At 43.1% G+C, this 23348-nt stretch overlaps 2 protein-coding genes and 1 gene segment (V, D, J or C); 2 read left to right on the top strand and 1 right to left on the bottom strand.

Moving 5' to 3' along the window:
• The first annotated feature begins 748 nt into the window (after positions 1–748).
• Positions 749–9686, top strand: LOC125345673 (probable inactive serine protease 58). The gene is made up of 7 exons (XM_048337726.1): positions 749–928; positions 2490–2560; positions 4384–4571; positions 5961–6114; positions 7407–7657; positions 8832–8977; positions 9537–9686. Exons 1-7 carry the CDS (start codon positions 749–751, stop codon positions 9684–9686), a joined length of 1140 nt encoding a protein of 379 aa, XP_048193683.1.
• Positions 9687–9973: 287 nt separating this feature from the next.
• On the top strand, positions 9974–19503 carry Prss58 (serine protease 58). Its single transcript, XM_048337725.1, has 6 exons — positions 9974–10001; positions 13750–13881; positions 15592–15730; positions 15960–16216; positions 19126–19265; positions 19354–19503. Exons 1-6 carry the CDS (start codon positions 9974–9976, stop codon positions 19501–19503), a joined length of 846 nt encoding a protein of 281 aa, XP_048193682.1.
• A 1736-nt stretch (positions 19504–21239) lies between these two features.
• LOC125345671 lies at positions 21240–21894 on the bottom strand. The segment is given in 2 exon segments: positions 21240–21556; positions 21803–21894. Coding segments are annotated over 2 exon segments (372 nt in total).
• Between the last annotated feature and the right edge of the window lie 1454 nt (positions 21895–23348).

The following is a 23348-nucleotide window of genomic DNA, read 5'->3' as shown; positions in this document are numbered from 1 at the left end:
TATAATGAATATCCACACTTAGCTACTTATACAAGCTTTCACCTTTTGAATAGAGCATATGCATGTGTGGTAGTTTCATTAGACTTTTGTGTGCATGTGTGTGCAAGAACTAGGGCTTGAACTCAGGGCCTGTCCCTTAGTTTTTTTGTGTTTTTTTTTTTTTTTTGCCCAAGGCTGGAAATCTATCACTTGAGCCGCAGCTCCATGAACTTTCCCTTGGAATTTGCTGCTAAGTGAGCATGTGAACAGAGAATTAAGTCATTTTATGAATACATTTAGAAAGACTCCTTAGAATTTCATTAAATAATATTTGGTAATTTCTTAGCATGAGCTATTTTAAACATTTTTGTTACGATGCACACTAGGTGAAATATGTTATGGCAGATCACATCTTTATAACTTAGCACACATACTGACAGTAAATGGGAGACAGTTATAATCAATGAAAAGTCATTTACCTAGTTCATAATGAGATCCAACAAAATATGAAGTTTTCTTTATCCCCAATACACTGATGCTCCTGTAATAGGGTGTGTCTCTTCATGCTATTCTTCACTTCATCTGAAATTCTTCTGAGGCTCAATAAGAAACAAAACAACCCATGTCAATGACACGTTTCTAGCATTTTTCAAGGTCTCATCTTGCTGTGCTTTCTAGTGTTAGGAAACTGAGTCATGAGTGTTAGGAAAGATCAAGCAGATGAGAGAACGAAGGTAGAGGCCTCAAAAGACCAGAAGAGGCTCTAATCATGGCTGCCGATGGCCTCCGTTTAACAAGGAGCAGGGTTGGAGAAACAGGGAGCGGGGATCGGGGAGCCTTTGGGGTTTTTATGTATGAGAGTGTGAGAGTTCCTTGTAAATATCTCTGTAGCTGTAGCAGGCTGAACCATGTCCTTCCAGCGGTGCCAGATGGTGTGCGTGCAGAGAAGGTCAGGGTGAATTTCTCTGAGAATAACTCAAGGACAGGGCTAAGATCCTGGGGAAGAGGTGTCCAGGAGGAGTTAGCTGGCCGTGGGAGCAGCCTTGAGGCATGAGAAGCACACAGCTTCCCATCAGAGAGAGCACCATATTCCCTCTGCGTTCCCTCTGCTCCAGCTCTACCATGTCATCTCATCGCTGGCAACACCCGGGATGCAAATGAGTTTAGGATTCCCCTGCTGACATGTTGGTGTGCTCTCTATGACCACCTTCAAACCACTGCCCATCAAGGAAGGGTGGTTTTCAGACCTGACCAAGGGAACTGAGGTTCATGCAGGATGGGAAATCCCAGCAGCTCCCAGGGTTGAAAGGCAGCAGGTCCTTTGTTCTCGCTGACATCCAGTAGCAACATGCCAGTGGTGCCTCTTGGGATTTCCATCTCTTGTTTAAAGAATCACAAGTCATTTGGAGATACTTGGGTTTGGACTCAGGGCCTCATGTTTGCTAGGCAGGACTGAGATTTCATCACCATTATCTTAATACCAATTTTCACCAAAGAAAATTCAAGGAGAAATCAATTGTTTGTAAAGTTATTTCCATCTGAAAAAAAAAATCTGAGGAAAAAGTCTGGGTGTAGCCAAATATGCAGATCAATTATGGTTAACATACAGGGAAATAGTGGCTTCTTGCAATCCCATGCTTTTTGGAATGACTCTTCATTCGGCACTTATATAAATTTGGCTCTGAATAAGCATTATTATTATTATTATTATTATTATTGGATTATTTGACTTTCTTTGGAAATTTCAAAGTTATTTCTACATGAAAAAGACAGCTATAATGTTTATCAAGCATATCAATTGTTTAAAACATTTAGTTGAATACAATAATAAAAATTAAACTTAGGTAATTAATTTTAACAGGTGCTGTCTTATATTTTAATCTACACACTATAGCTATAAAGTTTCCTTTTACTGCTTCCCTCTCTGGGACCCAATGTTTCTGATAGTGTTTTCATTTTCATTTCATTCTAGGATTTTTCATTTCTTTGCCCCATTGTTTATTTCTCCAGTGACAAACTGACTATTCCAAAGGAAATTATTCAATATTTAGTTTTGTTCTATTGTGGTCTGACAAAAAATAGAATGCTATCTCAATTTTATGCTACATGTTAAGATTTGGTTTCTGTGCTAAAATGTGATCTATTTTGGAGAAATTTTCAGGTTTTGCTTAGAAAATGTATTCTCTGGCGAGTGGGTGAAATATTCTACACATGTCTAGTGAGTCCATTTTATCTATGGTGGATTAACAGCATACAGGTGTTTTTTTTTTCTTTTTCTTGAGGCTTCTTGGGATCAGGAATGGTACCTGGGAAAGATGTAGAAAAATTCAGGATAGGGCCAAGGGATGTGGCAAGAATCAGAGTATGTAAGTGATTTGAATCACTCAAAAGTAATTTAGAGAATATTATTTTTTACTTAAGTAGCCAAACAAAGGGGTTTCAATTCAACATTTCTGTTCTTGAGTACAATGTATCCTGACTAGCATTACTTTTTTGATGTCCTGTTTAAGGATTTTAGGTTTGAATCTGTTCCTCTCAAAATCTCCAAATCTTTAAAGCCTAAAACCAGTTCTACCTTAAGGTTAGTAATGAAATGAGAAATGAGACAGCTGTTTTAATGTAGCCTGGCTAGAGAAATAAGTCCCAGTCTACTGGATAAATCTCTGGAAAGGGCAGAAATGTGCTAGACCTCCCAAAATGCTGTGAGTGGAAGATGCAAACTCTACGAGAAATTTGTGCATGTGCACGCACGTGTGTGTGTGTGTGTGTACGCCAATACTAGGGCTTGACCTCATGGCTGGGCACTGTTTCTAAGATTTTTTGCTCAATGCTAGCACTGTACCACTCGAGCAATAGCTCCACTTCTGGCTTTTTGGTGGTTAATTGAATATGAGTCTCATGGACTTTCCTGCCTCTGCTGACTTAGAGCCATGAGCCTCAAATCTCAGCCTTCTGAGTAGCTGTGATTACGAGTACGAACCACCAGCACCCAGCTTGTGAGTAAGACTTGGAATCTTATCAAACTTTAGTTTCCGATTTGGGGAAAATATACATGATGTTTATCATATAGGCTTCTTACACATGACAAATTAGTTCACACATATGACACAGGGTAAAATTTTCTATATGCTGAATTTAGTATCAACTGTAATAGTTTAAAGCTTTGAATAAAGAGATGAATACTTCTTAAGTTTAGAGCTCTTGACAACATCAAGCTAGTATGTTTCACATTAATTTCATAAGAACTAATCTGGCTAGGCACTGGTGGCTCATGTCTGTACCAGGCTATTCAGAAAGCTTAGATCGGAGGCACAAGTTTTGCAGCCAGCCTGGGCAGACAATTCTGAGACTTAGCTTCAATTAATCAACAACACCAAAGAAAAGAAACTAGGGGCATGACACCAGTGACAGAGCATTAGACTTGAGCAAAAGAGTGGAGAGTCCAAGGGCCTGATTTAGCTCTGGTACTAGTACACTCATACAGACACACAAAAAATAATTTTTACAGATAAACATTACTTTTACAGACTTTTATAACTCATCAGTGGTGTGTGTGTGTGTGTGTGTGTGTGTGTGTGTGTGTGTGTGTGTGTATTGCTGGGTATTGAATTCAGTAGGACAAGAAAAAAGTAATAAAGGAGATGAATATGACCAAAGTCCATTATATTTAGATATGAAAATAGCATAAACATCCTCACAAACAATATATGGTAATTAATTTTAAAATATCTATTTTTTGGGCTGGGGATATAGCCTAGTGGCAAGAGTGCCTGCCTCGGATACACGAGGCCCTGGGTTCGATTCCCCAGCACCACATATACAGAAAACGGCCAGAAGCGGCGCTGTGGCTCAAGTGGTGGAGTGCTAGCCTTGAGCTGGAAGAAGCCAGGGACAGTGCTCAGGCCCGGAGTCCAAGGCCCAGGACTGGCCAAAAAAAAAAAAAAAAATCTCTTTTTGTTTTTGCTTGTATTGGGGCATGAATTCAAGGCCTGGCACAGAGAGGCTTTTTATATATAGCGGAATAACAATTGGGCCATACTACCAGTTCCCTATAATTGGAGATTATAGAGTCTCTAAGATTTGTCTGCCTAATCTGATACCGGACCAAGATGTTCAAATCTCAGTCTCCTGACTAGCTAGCATTGTAGGTGTAAGCTACTATGCCTAGCACTAAAGCACTTTAAAAAATTGACTTGTCACTGGTCAACAAGGAAGAAAAGTCTTACTAGAGTCATGAAAAAGAGTGCATGGATTTTCTAAACAAATCTTGGTGGGGGGGGGGGGGAGAATATTCCTTGTAGTAATATTTTTCCTGGAACACAAAGGATTTGTACCTCTAGCAATTTCTTAGCCATTCCTGTTTTCTGAGAGCACAGGGCTCAGTAACACTCAAACTTATCACAGAGAATCTGGAAACTTTGTTCGGGGTTGCGTGTGTGCTGCTAACTTCCATGACAACTACACCCTCATCACCAAAATGAAAGGGAAAGGAAAAGAAATGATTGGCTATATGTATTTCATACCTGAATATTCTGTGAGTCTCTGGAGAGAGCACAAGCACAATGGAAAGGGGGAATGGCAGGGGAAGACAGGTAGAAAGGGTTAAAGTGACAAGCAGAGAAGACAACAATGAAAGCTTATGTCACAGAAAGGGGCGGATAGAGGTCAGCAGATGCATGTGACATTCGGGGAGATGTTAGGACTAAGGAAACATCAGGGCCTTCACTGGCCTGGTTGTCCACACCCAGATCCAAGTTGGCTCCTAGCAATGCCTTATTTACAACCGACTCTTGATCGCACCTAGTTTGGAGATTTTTGTGAAATTTCAACCCAAAGCAGAGTTTCCCTCCATAGCAACTCTTACAGAGAACCTTGGACTCCCAGATTAGAGCCATCTGTCATCTTCTCTGACTAGATTCTAATCTATTATGAAGAATTTCCTCATCATCACCTTCTTGGGGGCCGTTGGTGAGTTTGGGACTTGGTTTTTGCCAAGGCTGGAATCTAGGAAAACATGTGATAGACTGGAAAGACAAATAGCCAGCTACAGTTCATGGAACAGGAAGTGAAGGGCAACTTTAAAGAAATGTTAACTATTTCCAGGTGCCAACAACTTATGCCTGTATGGCTAGCTAGTCAGGAGCAGTTTGAAGCCAGCCCAGGCAGGAAGGTCCCTGAGGCTCTTATCTCCAAGTAACTATCAGAAATAAAACCAGAAGTGGAGCTGTGACTCAAGTGGCACAGTGCTGGCCTTGAGCAAAAGAAGCTCAGGGACAGCACCCAGGCACTGAGTGCAAGCCCCAAAACCAGCACACACATAAGCTGCTGAATAAAGCTTAAGAAGGCCTTTCAATGTGCAGTTTATCCTGTCAGAGTTTGCTGTGCCCCCCTTCCGATGTCTGTGAGCCTGTGTGTTCATTGCAGGTACACCCACCTCCCCTGGAAAGCCACAGCAAGCTCTCAAGCATTTACATTTCTCTGGAAAAGCCACGGTTCCCTTTCCCTAGCAAGAGGGCTAACAGAGGGTATGAGGGTGCATGGGCTAGGTAGGACTCCTAGAAGATTCAGGGTTTTACTGATCTGTGGTGATGAGAATCAGCATTTACATTTTCTACTCTCAATTCTTGGGAAAGGTTATATTAAAATATAAAAAATGTGTTTAAAATGCTACTCTAGTTGGTTCATTTGTGTGACATATAGCACTGCCAATTAGAGTTTTTGATCAACCTAAGAGGAACCTATGAGTTAGTGTCACAAAATCTGAATATAACTCTATCTCAAACTAAAGCATGTGTCTGTTACTTTAATGCATACAGCTTAGACTGTGTGCATTAGTTCCTCTGATTTGTAAAAGCGTGTTTAATAGTAAAGATCTTACAGTGCTATTATCTATGAAAATGTTCGGTTAAACTCTCTTGTTGTTTAGTCTTCTAACTTCTTTGGGTTTTGTTTTCACCTGTGACTTCCCTTCAATTCTGCAGGAGTTGCTTTGGCCCAGAATATTAATAAAAACCAGAAATCACTGAGTGATGTTAACATCCCTTACATGGTCTACCTTGAATCGACCCCAGAGCCCTGTGTGGGATCTCTCATTCACCCGGAGTGGGTCCTGACTGCCGCGCACTGCCCCTTACCGTGAGTATCCACTTACAAAGACCATGGCACACAAACCGGTCCTGAGCATCCACTTGCAAAGACCATTGTGTACAAAGAGCGTACTGTGAGGGAACAGGGTAGGTAAGTTTTCCCTCATGGGGCTAACATTCTGGTAGAGGGAGTGAGCTTCCCTCCTCCCCTACCAAAATTATAGCTGTAAGTAAAGCATAAAACAGAAACATAAGCTGTAAAATAAACTGAGAATACATCAGGTCTCCCTGAAGATAGGGGGACATTCAAATGAATAAACCTTAGGGAATATTCCAGGCCCCACAATGTTTGGTTTCTTCTTTAAGAATACACAGGAAGGGGGCTGGGAATATGGCCTAGTGGCAAAAGTGCTTGCCTCATATACATGAAGCCCTGGGTTTGATTCCTCAGCACCACATATATAGAAAACGGCCAGAAGTGGCACTGTGGCTCAAGTGGTAGAGTGCTAGCCTTGAGCAAAAAGAAGCCAGGGACAGTGCTCAGGCCCTGAGTCCAAGCCCCAGGACTGGCAAAAAATTAAAAGATAAAATAAAATAAAGAACACACAGGAAATAAAGACAGCTTACACCCTCTTGTAATTAGAGTTGAACATCAAATATTATTGCTATCATCCATATGATCATACATGAATGACTCTAAGCAGGGAGTAGCTCTTTGATGTGTTTTGGGGCCAAAGTAGGTGAAGGAGTTGAGTCTGAATCTGCCTAGGAAATGCAAGGGGAAATGATGGCTGGGATTCTAGACAAACTCATTATTTTAAGATCATGAATAGGATATTATTATTATTACAAAGTAGTTGTGCAAAGAGGCTATAATTCCATAAGTCAGGTTATGAGCACAATGCTTCCAAATCAACTGTGTCTCCAGTGAGTGTAGGCAATATGTAATAAATATAATAGGGGCCTGGGAGGACCACAGCAAAGCCCAGAAATAACTAGAGATAATGGATCCTAGGTGCACTTGCCTGAGAGCTACCTTATACCATATGGAATCATGGGTTGTGGTCTCATTTCTACTGTCTGCTAGTTGACAGAAGCCAAATATGAATGATAGATTCCATTGAATGTGTTCTAAGGGTCAGACGCCATGTTAGGTTTTACATATGTGTTTATGAAAACCCTGTACACTACTCTAATTTCATAGACTGAGGCTGGATGAGGTTTCATATTCAGGTGAAGAAATAAAGCAACTAAAGAAAGTTGTGCCTAACATTTCTAGCAGTATAACATTTTATGTTTCTGTTCTTCCCCACGTCCCTACCTTATTTGTTTTTCTCCAAGCTCTAAGATTCGACTGGGCGTGTATCAACCCAACATCAAAAATACGAAAGAGCAGCTTGTGAATTACTCATTGGTTGTACCCCACCCAAAATATGATGCGAAATCCCTGCAAAATAACCTAATGCTGATCAAACTCTCCAAGGAGGCTGTGGTGAACCCCTACGTGGGAACTATAGCCATAGCTCTGGAGCCCATAGCACACAATGACACCTGCTTTATCCCAACCTGGACATGGAACGAATACAAAAACTGTGAGTGTTCAACTTTGTCTCTGTCATCATGGGGAAAGTGGGGGTTGAGAATAAATGCAGTAATAACTCTAGAGTTATTACTATTAGGACTTACACCATCGAGATTGAAAATCCAAGATAAGACTGGAAGAGAAGGTTGCAGGGCAGATAATCTGACATCAACAGAGAGGAGGCACGGAGAACCGGTTGTGTGGAGGGAGCCATCTGCCCCATTACCAAAGCTGGTTCTCTGAAGAGCACATTTATACCTAATACTAACCACTCTGAGTTCCCCTCTGTGGGTGGAGATGTGGGAGGGTCCAAGGGAAGGTGATTGTCATGACATCTGTAGATGTTTCTCTGAACTGACATGCCTCATGGGAAAGACAGTCCCCGCTCACAGGGTAGGAACGTTCAGCTCCCATTTGTGGCCAAATGGGACCAACTGAGATCTGGTGTCTACAAGAGCCTGTCATCTCACAGGCACTTTGTAAAGGAAATAGGTTTTTATTGATGCACTTGCTGGTCCCTATTGGTTGTTATTTTGTATGGGCTCTTAATAATGAGCATACCCCTATGTATTGTGGAAACCTGCATAAGCAAGTTTAAACCTTGCTACAATGTTATATTTCAATTGAAATGGTAAGTACCTCAGGATCTACATGCATGAAAGTTTTCTGAACAAACTGCAACTTGTATAAGTTTTTTGTTCTTGAATTTCTCTTTCTCCAACTAATTGGATCACACCTTACCAAAGTACTTTATTATGCATTGCTTGAAAGCAAGATAAAGCAATGGAAAGCTTGTTACTATGTGGCTTTGCATGCCAGAATGAGAGCAGCTGGCTCACTGTAGCATCTCCAGTGCAAGGTGAGAATGGAGATGAACTTGATTGATGACAACTTTCATACCGTCTTCTTTCTCCTCGTATCCACTTATTCTGTTCATGCGGTGATCGCAAAGTTTTGTACCTGTTGCATTGTTGCGAGAACTACACATCTGATGACTATGGGTGAGGGACTAATTGATTCACTTTCCAACATGGAAATTATGACTCTGGGAGCCTAAGAAGGAGGGAGTGTGCAAATCGTGCTCCTTGCTGAGTACTCTCGGGGATGAATTTACTTACGAAACAGTGGCTGACTTGAGGGAAAGAGAGTGACTCTTGAGTTTATCTGTCTCTTCTTCCTTGCAGTCAGTGAACCTGATATCCTGACATGGATAAACCAATATTCTCTCCCACAACAAGACTGCTGGAACATAGTCCAAGAAGAACAAGGACAAGTAGTGAATATCATGTGCACAGCAGGACCACCTCTAAACATCATGTCTCCCATTAAGGTACTTTTCCCTCCTTCACAGCCAAAAGGCCTTCCACAAAGTCTGTGGCAGAGAGACGGTCTTTCTCCCCTCCAGTTTGGTTTCAGCTTCATAATTCATTGCCCTCCTCACTTTTATTTATTTCATTTTATTTTTTTTTTTGTTGGTCATGGTACTTGAAACTCAGGGCCTGGGCATTGTCTCAGAGCTTCTTTGCTCAAGACTAGCATTCTACCACTCTGAGCCACCGCACCATTTCCAGCCTTCCTCTTTTTTAAAGAGAGGGGCTCTGGAATGTGCCATCTAGCCTTCCTCCTGCTTTAACTCAGGCTGCCTTAAGCTTTCACAGAGAAGGCGGATGCCAAAATGTAGGTGAGGAGAGAGGTGGCAGCTTGCAAGTGAAACGAAGCTCAATTCTCTTAGATAACTTTCACCCCAGTGATGTACCACTTCTTGGACATTAACCTTTCTTCATGACCCGTTTCCTCTCTCTCTCTCTCTCTCTCTCTCTCTCTCTCTCTCTCTCTCTCTCTCTCTCTCTCTCTCTCTCTCTCTCTCCCCCCTTCCTTTTCTCTGGCAGGAAGTCACAGCTGCTCCCGCGATCTGCTTGGGGAGGCTGCATGGAGTTTTGTCCTGGGCCAAGCCAGGGTTCACACTGGGAAATCGAGGATTCTTCACAGAAGTTTATCCTTATGCAAGATGGATCCTGAACATTCTGGAAACCCACTGAGGTGTCGCCTGATTTCTACACCAGATCCAGTACTTCCTCTTTCTTATTCTTGAGCGAAATAGAAAGAGAAAATATCCAATTAAAAAGAGGACACCGGAAACTTACATTATGCTTCCGACTTTCTTTATCCTATAATCTTAATGAATCATGCGACATTTCACGAAAACCTCATAATTGGTTCACTCAATACGAAAGTTAGGTGCGTTTTCCAGGGACATACTCGCGGTTATGAAACAGCCTTTGCCTGATTGGATAGACAGTCGTGATTCCTTGTGCAAATTACCATCATGGAGATAAGTGTTCTAGGTGGTGGAGGTAGGGAAGGAATACCAGACTGATAAATCAGGAGAGGATAGTTGAGAAATATCCTCTTAGCAAAGCACAAACACATATAAAATTATTTTGTGTCCTGAAAATTATGTAAAACAAAATGTAACACTTGGCAGAAAAAATATATTGTACAGGAAGTGAAAGAAAGTGATAAAAGGTGATTCTGTCTTGCAACCATTGTCCCCATCCAAACGTCGAGACCTTTCTTGTCTCTCCCCTCTACAGCCTCCCCTGGTCCCTCGAGTCCTGTCTTGGATTCCCGCCAAGTTCCTGCCTATGCCTCCCCCCAACTGTACACTTAATGAACCAAAGCTGTACCTGTGTAAAGTGCTCCTCTGAGCACTCCTTGCCCTATTTCCCCTCACGCATTTTATGACCATGAGTTCATTTTGACATGTCAGAGAACTGTAACTTTCCCTTGGCAACCGGTCTTCATTAGCCCATCAACAGAGAAATGATGTGTTTCAACCATAGTCCCCTTCTTCACCCTTTGTGCTTTCGACCCTCTCCACACTGGTAACAACACAGGATTTGTTTTACATTCCTAGCCATTTTTTTTTTTTTGGCTGAATGTGTTAGTTGTTCAAAGGACATTCACCTTACCACCCACCATGGCATTTCACACGCATATATGCAGCACTTTCATCATATGGACACATGCCTGGGCCTTTCTGTTTTTGTTTGTTGCTATTGTTGCTGCTGTTTGGTTGGTTTCAGGTTGCTGTTCCTCTTGCTTTACTTTCTCCCATCCTAGTGAAGAGCAGTGCTATTATCTGTAGACTTTGTAGTATGTATGCTATGTCCCCTGTTTGTTCATGGACTTGCTTTATTCATTCCCTTTATGTGTCTTTCTTTTGGTTTGAAGTTACGTAAGTATTTCTTTTGCTTGGTATATAATATTTGTATATATTTATGGAATACAGCACTGCAATTTGCTGCATAATACATAATTTATAATACGCAATGATCACATCAGGGTAATTTAGCATTGCCCGCTCCTGATAAATGTATCATTTCTAGATGATGGGAAGCATTCGGTTCTCACAGTTATTTTGGAATCCAAATCACGATAATGATGCCACCTTGCTGTAGAAAACAAGAAGTAATGTATGTTTACCATCACTGAGGCAAGATAAAGCTATGCTCATGGAAAATACAGGGCACAAAGATAGGCTGACCGGATGTGTTACCTGGTCTGTTCTGTAGGTTCCTCCTGTCTCTGTGTCCTGGCTGATCTCTCTCCTCAGAGTCCAGGTCCATTTCTCTTTCTATTTGTCTTCTATTGGTTCTTCTAGTCTCAGACAGCACTTCCCCCAGGAGGCCACCTGACCCTCGTGTTCCGCATCCTCTGCCTTGCTTTACCTCTCCCATCGTGACGTGCATGATGGCAATTCTTAGAATATCTACCTTCTCCATGGACATCTGACCCTCCAGAGCAGGATCCCATCTGCCTTACCAGAAAATCACCTTTACCAAGGTGTCATCACATAACACGCACAATGCACACTTGCACTTCTGTATAACAAAAAGTTTTTTCCACAGCTGGAAATAGTGACACACACCTGTAATCATAGTTTTGGAGGGGTGGAGGAAAGCAAGACTCTGTCTCAAAAAATACCACGAATTAAACCAGCCCATATTTACTGTCTCAGAGTTTCCATGTGTCTGAAGTCGAGGCACTAATAGGTTGTGTTATTTTTTCCAAATCTACAAACACTGCAGGGGAAGAATTCACTCCTGTGCTTAATCAGGTTGTGGGCAGAATTCATTTGCTTGTGTTTATGAGACACAGGACCTCACATTTTTACTGACTCTTGGCTAGAAGCCACCATTGGAGATGTTGCCAAGAACTGATTTTCCTCCACAGGTCGTCTTTGTCCGGGGGCTGCTTCCACATGGCTTCTGCTTTGCTCCGGCAGGGAGCATGTGTGCATTCATTCTAGCCAGGCCTATAAAGCAAACACTGGGCTCTTGCAGACACAATCACATGGCGACAGCCCCTCACTTCTGTCATGTTCTACTAGAAGCCAGGTTATGGGGCTTCTCACCCTCAAGAGCAGAGAGCTATGCAAGCAGTGCACAGCAGTGCTCAGGGTCTTGTGCCTCACAACCTTCAATAGGTTTCTGTCAAGTGATGGATTTCCTGGATCCTTATTTCCTGCACCGTATTGTTCAAGTCTTCTATCATACATGCAAGGCTTATTGTAAAAAAAGAAGAAAGCTTTCATTGTTCCATTCCTACTTATCCGTCTACCTTTCAATATGCCTGATTATTGGCTGTCGTTCTACAAACACACAATGTCATCTCAGGATTTCTGTCTTCACTCAAGCTTTTCCTCTCCTTTTGTGGCTACAGGGTAAGCTCCCCCAACCCAGGGCCCATGTAAAATACAGTATTCTTTTCTTAATGTAAGAGATGAAAAGGACCCTTGACCTCTATACACTAAAGGTATATGCCTCAATTTAAAAGATTCCAACATTTTGTTATGAAAAATATCAAAAAGCTGAAAACTTGCTTGCTCAGCTAGCATTCTTATCACCCTGAGTCACACTTCCACCCTGGCCTTTTGCTGCTTATTTTGGAAATGGAGTCTCATGTGCCTTTTCTATGCTGGTTGGCTTTGAACTAATCATCCTCTAGATCTTAGCACCCCTGGGTAGCTAGGATTATAGACATGAGCCACAGTACCCAGCCAAAAAGTTGAATGACTTAGAGTAAATACCTGTAGGCCTACCATCAAGAGTCTACCACTGAGTAATCTATTTCTATTGACATCTTTCAGTAGTATAGTACACTATTATAGTCATAAACCTAGGTTGACGTACTATTATCAACTAAAGCCCTCAGTTTATGTTACAACTCCTTATATTGGGCAGATCTATTGGTTTTGACAATTGTATAATAAGAAATCACATCATTTTTCAGGATCATATAGAAAATTTTCACTACTTTAAGACCCTCCTAGGTTTTATTGACTCTTTTTTTCTCACTGCCTCTCTTTCTCAATCTCCCTCAGTCTCTCATTCAATCTCTCTTCCTCAGTGTCTCTATTCCTCAGTCTCTCTCTCTTAGTGTATTTTCCCCCCTCAATGTCTCTCTCTGTCTTTCTCCCTTCTTCAACCTCTTCCTTCATCTCTTTCCTGCCTTCCCTGTCTCTCCTCTCTTCTCTCTTTTTCTCTTTCTCCTCTCCTTCCTCTCCCCCTGCCCCGTCTCTCTCCTCTCCTCTTTTGTCTTCTCTCACCTCTGCCCACTGATCTCTGTAGCTTTGCCTTTTCTTGGATGTCATCATTCGGGATGATATGGAATACACTCTTTTAACTCCTCAAATGGACATGGTTCACCAAACAATGAACATTTAACTCAGGCATATAGGCACATCTATCTTATCTATTCAGGAGGCAGAGGGAGGCAGATTATGAGTTTGAAGCCAGCCCTGCCAAAGTTAGTAAAGCCGTATCAAAACCCAAACTAAAAGACCCAGAGCTATGCTTTAAGTCTAGAGCACTTGCCTAGTATATGTAAGGCCCTAGATCCAATTCTCACTACCATTCTTTAAATAATCACATAATTATATATGTGTCTTTTCATGACTTAATGGCTCAGATAGAACTTCTGTTTAACATCTTGTTGTGTGTTTGTACCACATCCGTTCCTCCATTTACCCACTGTGCAACAACTCAATCTTTTCCCAGGTTTGATGCCTCTGAATAAGGCATTTGGGTTTCTTTGCAGGCCTCATCTCTAACATACTGGGGTCAATAATAAGGAGTGTCTTGGTGGAGCACGTGGCCAGACTGCAGTTAGCTTTTAAAGAAACCGATAAAGTATCTTCAAAAGCGGCTGCACCATTTTGTGTTCCCACTGGCAATCCACTCCCACCAACGTCAGTCCTTCATGCCCTATATCTCTGCTAAGACCTTTCATTTCCATCACAGCCAGAGGCCTGGCCATAGCCACTGCAATAACCCCTGGGGTAGCACAAACAGAGTCAGCATCATAGAGACAGGAGGGGTCTGAAGGCTGCATAGGGCTCCCAGAGCCACTTGCCTGTCCATACCAGAGGAGGTGGCTCTGGGGACATTGCGAACTTCTTCCTTGGAAGGGAAGGTAAAACTCTGGGTTCCAAAACCATCTCCAAATGTGGGAGAGAATGTCACCGACCACTGTGCCTTTGTGAGCAGACACCACTGCCTACTCAGGTGGCTGGGAACCTTTTCAGGAACTGAATCCTGCTACTGAACTAATTTAGATATCATTTTTCAGTCCTAAGGATCTCTTCTTGATTTATCTTTTCTCATCTGCTTCTCTTCCTTTGCTTGCTTTTTAGAGACCCTGAGCTAAACCTGGAAAGAGGCCTTCAGCACCATCATGAAGTTTATTATCCTCTGGGTTCTCTTAAAGCTGCCTTGTGAGTATCTACCTGCACATTTATATCTTTATGTCTTAAAGGGGAATCCTGAGGAAACCAAAGAAGTAGATCAAGGCAGGAGTCGTTGGGGTTTCGAACTCAGGGTCTTGTGCTTGCTAGGCAAGTGCTCTACCCTTAGCCCTTTGTGCCTTAGTTTATTTTTCAAGTAGGGTCTTGTGCTTTCTGCCCAGAACTGACCTCAGACTATGACCCTCCCTTGTATCTGGGATTATAAATATGCACCACCATACCCAGCTGATTAAATGCTAAGTACTGCATAACATTAACCTCACATGTGGGTATACATCCTCAGACAGCTGGTACTGCTCTTCTTTCTTCTTTCTACTTTTTAGCTCATAACACTAATGACCATCTACTATGCTATTTAATTTACTTATGTATTATATTCATTATTATTGAATGCACCCACTAATTTGAATTTGTGAATGCAAGAATATCTAGGATGCTTACCTTGTTCCTAAAATAGGACCTGGCACATGACTCTGTGCTCAGTATTTCTTAGATGAATTACTTATTCCCCTTCCCTCCCTGGACTCTGTCAGAACTTGGCCTGTTCCTACAAAGGCATTTGGATTGTCCTGCCATGCATCACTGCTGGGTGAAAGAGTTGAGCCTTGTAAAATATTCTAATTTTGACCAAAGAGAAGGTTTTCAAGTCAGCTAATTCAACATAGCATCCACTGAATTAAGGTATTTAAGAAAGCTTACATTTCAGCTTGATGATTACTGACAACAGGCTAAACACCCTTTGTTTCTGTTAGCCACCACTCTCTTCATTGTCGTAGAATCAATTAGGTCATTTGAGTGATTTAGTTGACAGATAAAGGGTGTAGGGAATGGTGAGGGGCATTTGAAGCCTCTTAAATGATGATGCAATCTTTATAGTCAATATGCATTGTGAAAATGGAACCAGGTAAACTGAGGTAATGGGTGGAGTAGGGAGAGATTAGGGCAGAATGGTGAAAAGGGGCGACGTTGATTTGTACTCAGAGACTGACATGTGGAATTGAAGCCCTACGTACAGATACTTAGAGATCATTTTTTAATTAATTAAATTTAAAAAGAAGAGGAAATGCTTGTGTCTTGCTTTTCCCAGTGATTCCCAGAAAAATCCCACAATTCCTTGTCTCTGCCTCTCTTCCCAGGTCTGCTCACGTATAATTCTGACCACATTTCTGGCCCTACTCCACCTTATTTGGTTTTCTTGAAATCGGATTACCTGCCCTGCACTGGAGCCCTGATTCACCAGCTATGGGTGATCACAGCCGCACACTGCAATTTACCGTGAGTTCCAAGCCCCCCAAATCAGTCTACTTTTTGGGTTCTCAAATGGGGTACAGACACTTCCTAGTACAGTCCTCCGATCAAATGAAATAAAGATGACCTTCAAGGGACAATGGGTAGCAGGACAAAGAAAGGAGGAATTTGGGGGGAGGGCTACTTAAATAAATCTCCCGAGGATGGGGAAGCCAGGTGTGGCTAAGTCCCCTGACAGGCAGGAATTTTGTCTCAGGAAGCTCCGGGTGATATTGGGAGTGACAGACCCTTCCGATCCCACCGAAGACCACGTGCAGGTGATGGGCTACGAGAAGATGATCCATCATCCACTCTTCTCAATATCTTCTATCGAGCACGACCTCATGTTAATCAAGCTGACCAGGAAAGTTGAATTCAATGACTATGTGAAACCAGTCAATCTCCCCAAACAAATGGTCTCCACAAACACCATGTGCACAGTCTCCACTTGGGCTTACAACTTATGTGATGTCGGTGAGTTCAGAGTCTCTGGAAACTATGTCAGGTTAGATGTAGAGCTTTCAGAGAGAGACCTTTCTCCTAGAGCTGGAATTTCACCCATTGAAGTTTTCCTTATCCTTTGCAGGTCCTTTCCCTTTCTGTCCTATACCTTACTCAAGGTATCCTTCCGGCCTTACCTCCCACCCCTCCCCACTGTATCTTTCTATCATTCCTTTCAAATTTGATACAAGAAGGCACTTATACATCTAGTTCTAATTGGCTGATCGACGTTTTATTTGACCTTGGAGTTTCAGTTTCTGTAATTCTAAAACGAAGACCAACACTCAATCTAGTGTTTTCAAATCATTTCTGGCAAGCAAGCAACTTAAAGCCTTGAGATGCCATGAAATAAATATTAATGTACACACACATAAGATAAATACACATCTTGTGCCAAGTCAGACAGGACTTTTTTATGCAAGATTATAAGAGATATAAAGCCTGAAGAAAATAAAATTCCAATTTTTTTCATAATATTTTTGACTGATAACATTCTAAACATGGCTCATATCTTCAGAAAACTCACAAAAGGCTACCATTCCTTTCACCAGTGCAAAGATTCTACAGATAACTGGAAATTACTGAACTAAATATTCCACCTGAACTTTCTTCTATTTCTTTTTTTTTTTTTTTTTTTTTTTTTTGCCAGTCCTGGGGCTTGGACTCAGGGCCTGAGCACTGTCCCTGGCTTCTTTTTGCTCAAGGCTAGCACTCTGCCACTTGAGCCACAGCGCCACTTCTGGCCGTTTTCTGTATATGTGGTGCTGGGGAATCGAACCCAGGGCCTCATGTATATGAGGCAAGCACTCTTGCCACTAGGCCATATGCCCAGCCCCACTTTCTTCTATTTCTCATCCTTCAGATTTTGTGAAAACTGTTTTCTAACTTTCTTCCTGGTCTTCATGATATCGCATCCTCAGAGTTTTAAGCTATTAGACTGTCTATAGTTATTCATTTTGATACCAGTGAGTCTTGAAGAGAAAGAATTGATAGTCTTTATAAAAAAAATAGAACAATAATATGGCTTCTTACTTGAGATGTTAGGGAGTGCTGCTAAGGGGAGAGGGTTAGGTTAATGAAAAGAAGAATGGAAAGAATGCAATCATAATATTCAATGCACATCCTCTGAAACTAGGAACATTGAAGGGAAGGATAGGGCTGGGAGGAACAGGGAAAGTAAGGAAAGAGCTGATATTGCTCATGATACATTGTACTTACAAACTGATATGTTGAATAGTCACTCATGTGTACAACTACTTTAAAATAATAAAAATATAATGAAAAAAAGAATACAGCCTCATATGAAAAGTGAGATGAATCTCACAGACTTTTCTGAGCAGACAGGCTTTGAAGCCTGATCCTTTCAGCTCAGTCTTCTGGGTAGTTAATATAGTTAGGAGTCACTGGCACCTGGCTCTTTCTCTACTTTCTTATTGTAGAAGTCAGGGCAGCTATACACACATCCTAACAATGCTGCTATTATTCAAAACTATTAAACACTGTTCTTTAGTAAGGCCTTCATTTTCAAATCCTTGTGTATATTTTGTTGAATATATCAAGGAGCAGGGGGAGTGGCAAGAGCGAGATGGGAAGATGTTCTATTGCACAATAGGGTAGCTGTAGATAATATTATATTTCAAAATAGCTTGATGAGAGGATTTTGAATAATCCGGACACCAAGAAGCCATAACTGTTTAAGGTATTGGATATATTAATTGAGCCACAGCTCCACTTCTGGCTTCTTTTGTGATAGTTTGTTGGAGGTAAGAATCTCACAGCCTTTCCTGCCCAGGCTGGGTTTGAACCACAATCCTCTAATCTCAGCCTCCAGAGTAGCTAGGATTATGGGCATGAGCCACCAGCATCCAGCTAAATTCTTTGCAGTTTGAGAGTCAGTCTGATTTGAGGCAATAACTAAATATCCCCTCTGGTAGAGAATATATTTGATACATCTGAATTCTCCATCTGATTCTTTGTGTCCAGAAAATATATGGCTGAAATTAAAAGGAGTCATTTATCTTGGTCTGATTCATGAGGGAGCTAAGTAAACACTTTCTTAAGACATGTTTCCAAATGAGGAATTGAGACAGATCCAAGCAGAGAATCTTAACGTTTCTTTGCAAGAATTAGTATATTATTTTCAAAGGAAGGTATGGAAGTAAGGGAGATGGGAACACACACATTATTAAGAAAAATTAAAAAATCTCAAAATACAGAACTTTTACCCCCCCCAAAAGAAACCATATGAGAACACCTGTATGTAGATATTGCTTTTTTATTTTTCCATTTTTTCTTGAGACTAGACCAATATTTTATGGGTGTACACAGTTGAGAATCTTTCAGAATCATCCGTGTAAATGAAGCAACTTGTATTAAGAATCAGGACAAAAGGTTTTGAGTCATTTAACTACTTACTGTTGTTTGGATTATACTACAGTAAAATAAATAAAAACAAGAATGTTTTTGAACAGATTTTTGTTTTCATTTGCTTTTTCACTTGATAAGTGAGAAACTAGGGCTAGATATTTCCAAATGTTGTAAGCTCTAAATCCTCCATGGTGAACGACACTCCTTAAATCTCTAAAATTTGAGGCAGTCCATTTCCTTTTATTACATAAATGTCTCCTCTTTCCATGTACCTCCTAAGAATTTAATCCCTTTCACAAAGAGGCAAACAGCTGCATCTCAAGAAATTATTTGTCTGATCATTTCCTGCCAGCAGATTGTTCTAACCTGTGAGTTTCTGATTTCTCCATGTTCAATCTCCTTTCCTTTCTAATGATAGAAGAGGAAACATTGAAATAAAGAAGAAGGAAAGCGAGAACAGAAGGTTTGCTGTCGGTGGGGACTGCTCAGAATGTCCCATTTCTGTTTCCATGTAGCTAAAGACCCTGACTCGCTTCAAAACGTCAACATCTCTGTCATCTCCAAGGCCAAGTGCGCGAACGGCTATAAATCCAAGGACATCAAAGACAGCATGATCTGCGTGGGCATCGTGCCAGGGAGGAGGGTGCCTTGCAAGGTAACCTGCCCTTGATGCCTTTAGCTTCTCATTTCATCCCTTGTATCTTTTTCCAGAAAACTCACCTACTTTTCTCTTCTCCTGGCAGGAAGTCTCCTCTGCCCCAGCCGTCTGCAATGGCACCCTTCATGGGATCCTGTCATATGCAGACGGATGTGTTTTGAGAGCCGACGTTGGCATCTATACAAGCATCTTTCACTACATGTCTTGGATTGAAGACATAATCCAAAGCAAATGAGTTGCCACTGCAGGAATTCTAGGCGATGTAACCACACTTGCCAACCTCAGCATTAAACTAAATGGGCTCTTTAGACTACACGGGTCTAGCTTACTTCTGAACGGTCTGTAACATAGCAGTCACACGACCACCTTTCCTCCCCCATAAGTAAAGACGGGAAGCACACACACACACCATAGGCAGCTGAAGTCAATGTCGGGGATCATTATTCAACAAAAGTGACGATTGGCTTAATGAAGAAAGGGCCACTTCATCTTTGATGCTGTATCAACACCTCCACTGCTTACACTGAATTCAATAGTGTCTGTTGTTTGTCATCAAGTGACTTACACACACACCTTCAAACAGGTCGTCTGACAAGGAGTGAGCGAGCAAGGAGCAAAATTGGTGGGAAGAAGTACTTAAGAGTAAGGGCTGTAAGACACATTGCACTTAATTTCTCCTTGTCCACACAGCTCATCACTGGGCCTAGATATGTTCTAGCCATTCATTGTGCAGGATTCTGGGCCGTTACTTGAGAATCAGAGGTTAATGCAAAAGTTAACCGGAGCTTATGACCTAATAAGTAAACGTAGTCGCTATTTATACATAATAGCAAATTGTACATCTTATAGTATCCACATATATATGAAATATCTATATCCATATCTCCAGCCTCTACTTGTAAGAACTACAAATAAAACACTCTAGACCATGCCTTGGTTTTTTCCTTTTTAGTCCTCAATCAAGTGCCCAAAGGAAACTCCCCATGAAAATCTGTCAAAACTCTGCTGGTTGAGACCTACAGAAGGGGGGGGGGGGTAAAAAGAGAAGGAAGCAAAAGGAAAAGAAAAAGAAGGAAGGAAGAAAGGAAGGAAGGGAGGGAGGGAGGGAGGGAGGGAGGGAGGGAGGGAGGGAGGGAGGGAAGGAGGGAGGGAAGGAGGGAGGGAGGTGGACAGCCAGGGGCTGTCCTGGGTCAGCTGGTGAAATGAAAATGGCGAACATGTATCAGAGAAACCAACATTGGACAAAATCATACCCCTATGCCCTGTGACAGACATGTGATTTCCTTGTCTCCCTGCCCCAGTCTATGCGCTCTCTTTAGTTTTTCGGAGATGAAGTGATGGAGCCTGACACAGGATTGCCTTCCACTATAAAATATACATGCAAACTGGCTTTCACCTTCCCAGTTTTCAGTTCCTGCGGTAAAGCAGTCCTGGAGAGCTGATTTAATCACCTCATTTATGGCCTCTGCCCCTTATTCAGTGACTTGTGGTTAGGTGTCTACAGCAGGCAGCTGCTGTAAACAGACAAACCTGGAAGAGGTCTATACAGCATCTGTGGGCCAATGCTGCCCCCTGGTGGAAAGACACCACCCTTGCCACAGGTGCTGAGGAATCCCGCCAGTGTTTCTGCCCACAGTCCACACCCTCTTTGCCAAACTCCCACCTGCATGCCAGCTGCTTGCCTGCCGACAACTGGTGTACAAAGCTGAGCTGCACCGCACACTCCCGGTAGCATGCCTGCCTTTCACAGGCTTGGGGGGATAACAGACTTCCCCAAAGCTTACAGATGGCAGAGCCAAAAGCTGCACTCTGAGCCATGCAGAGCCTGAGGTTAAAATCACTGCGCAGGTCCAGCAGAGAAAGGCAGATGGGAAATCGTCAGGGGGAGTCACCTGTGACTGGGAAGCCGGTGGGGAGGAAGGAGGGGTGGGGAGTCAGGGGATCCTGGGTGTGCGGTTTTTAGTCAGATGCTCAAGCAGGGTTTCTCAGTGTGTCCTTGCTGCAGGTGCAGTACAGCCTTCTGTCCTGGGTCACATTAGCCACTTGCAATATGAATTCCGTGTCACTGACCCGCGTGGCCACGTAGTCTGCTCCAGGGAGGGAGATGACCTCCTTGTCGCCAGGACTTCTTAGATTAACCAAAAACTTCAGCTGCTGCTGGTCATCCTGTTGGAACCAGCTCATCCAGGGGTACTGCGAATCCCTCAGGAGGCAGTGCAGCGTCCTAGCCCCTCTGTGCCGGACCACGGCCCACCGGGGTCTTTGCTCCAGTAAGTGTGCAGTGGGCTCTGAAACACAGGCAGATGGAGACGAAGGCAGCTGGAGTTACCCCGGAGGAACTGAGCTAAGTCCTAAAGATAGGGACTCAGGAACAAGGCTGGTGGGAAAGTGCTGGGAACAGAAGAGACCTTGGACCAAGGAGAGCAGCTGTGCCCACAGTGAAGGCAGCAGGTTAGAGTTAGGAAGCCAATTCTCCGCCTATGGCTTCTCCCTCCCTTGACACCCTGGGCGGCCGCTTCTGCTTGCCTTCTGACCTACACTCACGACCACCATCAGCGCCCAGACACACAGCATGGAAAATGACCCCATCCTCTGGCGCCTCAGGCTCCCTCCAGAGAGTGGGAGATAGTGGCACCAGCCAGAAGAGAGAGCAATATCTCACCCCGGGCAAAGGCAACTGCTTGACAAACTGGGCCACAGCCCCGTGTGGGCGTGGCTTCCTCAGGACATCCTGCATCTTGTTTCATCATTTCCTGGAAGCACAAACCTCAAGCCAAAGGTCTGCAGGCTGCCTGGCTTAAGGGGCTGGCCTGTGCATTCCCATTTACACCCCTGCACTGACTGAGTGCCTCTGTGTAAGGGACTTGGTCCTACACCCCCCTGGATCGCAGCCCACATGTTACTGCAAGGGAACCGAATGTGGCTCCTGGTTGTTCACAAGGGATCAACACATCTCAAAACCAGGAAGCAATGCCAAGAGAACTGAGCAGGCCGCTCTCCCCCACAGGGCTCACCCTCACACGGAGGTGGTGATAGTACTGGACAGTACAGTAACGGACTTTCAACGGTGAGGACAAACACAAAAACAAGAGGCTACATTTCCCCTGTCCGGAATTAAGGAAGAGACTCTTCTTCCTTTATGCTCTATTGTCTGAGAGCACTGACTGTAGAAAATTTTAGAATAACAAGTTCTTCCTGTCTCTCTGACTCCTTGAACTCTTTGCAAATTTTCTGAAAGGCGAAATAAGTCCCTTGCTAGTTGTAAGGCTCAGCAAGCCTTTTTCTCAAGGGCTTGGGAATGATTCTGAAATGTAATAATCAGGGAATGCACTCTTCCATATTTTCCAGTTTCTGAGGGAGATGAGGACCTCACTTAAGAGATACCATAACTTAGGAAGGAGCACAGTTTAGAAGTTCAAGTTATCCTAAAGCTGAAACCTTACACCAACATGCAAATTGACCTTTTATTCTAAAAGAGTGTTCGTATTTTCTTGTGTGCAGTCAATGGCTATGGCAAACACTGGTGTCACTCCGGTTGCCGGAGGTGAATCTAGCTTAAGCTGTGTGCAACAGATGGTGGCTGAAGACTTTTTATGGGTCACTGTTGGGCTTAATCTCCACGTCTCCCCTGGGGAGACGTCAAGCCTTTAATTGTGAGGGACAGTGGGCTCTGTGCGCTGCTCCTGCCAGCGGGACGGCAGAGCGTGTCCCGGTCGGGCCAAGCTAAGCTGGGGTAGGGCTGCTGAAACCCCCCATCCCGATCCCCCTTACGTTTAAGAGCAGACGCTGGACACGAAGATTTCGGGGAGCTGGTCCGATGGACTACCACCTTCGGTTTATTTAGAGGGAGGGCAATAGCATTTATTACAGTGATGACAGCGGGAAGGAGAGGGACTTGGGGCGGCTAGCTGGAAGTTAGCGATTGGCTGAACTGTTCGACCGGAGTGGCACCCTAGGACTTCCCCCACGGGCTGACGTCATACCCCAATAGAACCGTCCCTGGGCGCCCCCCCCACCCGGCGGCGCCATCTTGGAGGCATCCACGTGGATCCAAGACAGAGATGGGAGGCGGGGCTGGTC

Source organism: Perognathus longimembris, chromosome 2 (genome assembly GCF_023159225.1).
Source record: "Perognathus longimembris pacificus isolate PPM17 chromosome 2, ASM2315922v1, whole genome shotgun sequence".
Lineage (NCBI taxonomy): Eukaryota > Metazoa > Chordata > Mammalia > Rodentia > Heteromyidae > Perognathus > Perognathus longimembris.
Note: the sequence above shows the minus strand (reverse complement) of the source record. Positions and strands in the feature narration are given on the sequence as shown.

Excerpts from the sequence above, each read along its gene's own strand:
- LOC125345673 (XM_048337726.1), top strand. The coding sequence starts at position 749 with ATGGCTGCCGATGGCCTCCGTTTAACAAGGAGCAGGGTTGGAGAAACA. Across the intron at positions 2,561-4,383 it reads AAAACCAGTTCTACCTTAAG|AGAATCTGGAAACTTTGTTC; the intron begins GTTAGTAATGAA and ends AACTTATCACAG. Across the intron at positions 4,572-5,960 it reads GGAATGGCAGGGGAAGACAG|GAGTTGCTTTGGCCCAGAAT; the intron begins GTAGAAAGGGTT and ends TCAATTCTGCAG.
- Prss58 (XM_048337725.1), top strand. The coding sequence starts at position 9,974 with ATGGAGATAAGTGTTCTAGGTGGTGGAG. Across the intron at positions 10,002-13,749 it reads AAGTGTTCTAGGTGGTGGAG|GCCTCATCTCTAACATACTG; the intron begins GTAGGGAAGGAA and ends GTTTCTTTGCAG. Across the intron at positions 16,217-19,125 it reads TTACAACTTATGTGATGTCG|CTAAAGACCCTGACTCGCTT; the intron begins GTGAGTTCAGAG and ends GTTTCCATGTAG.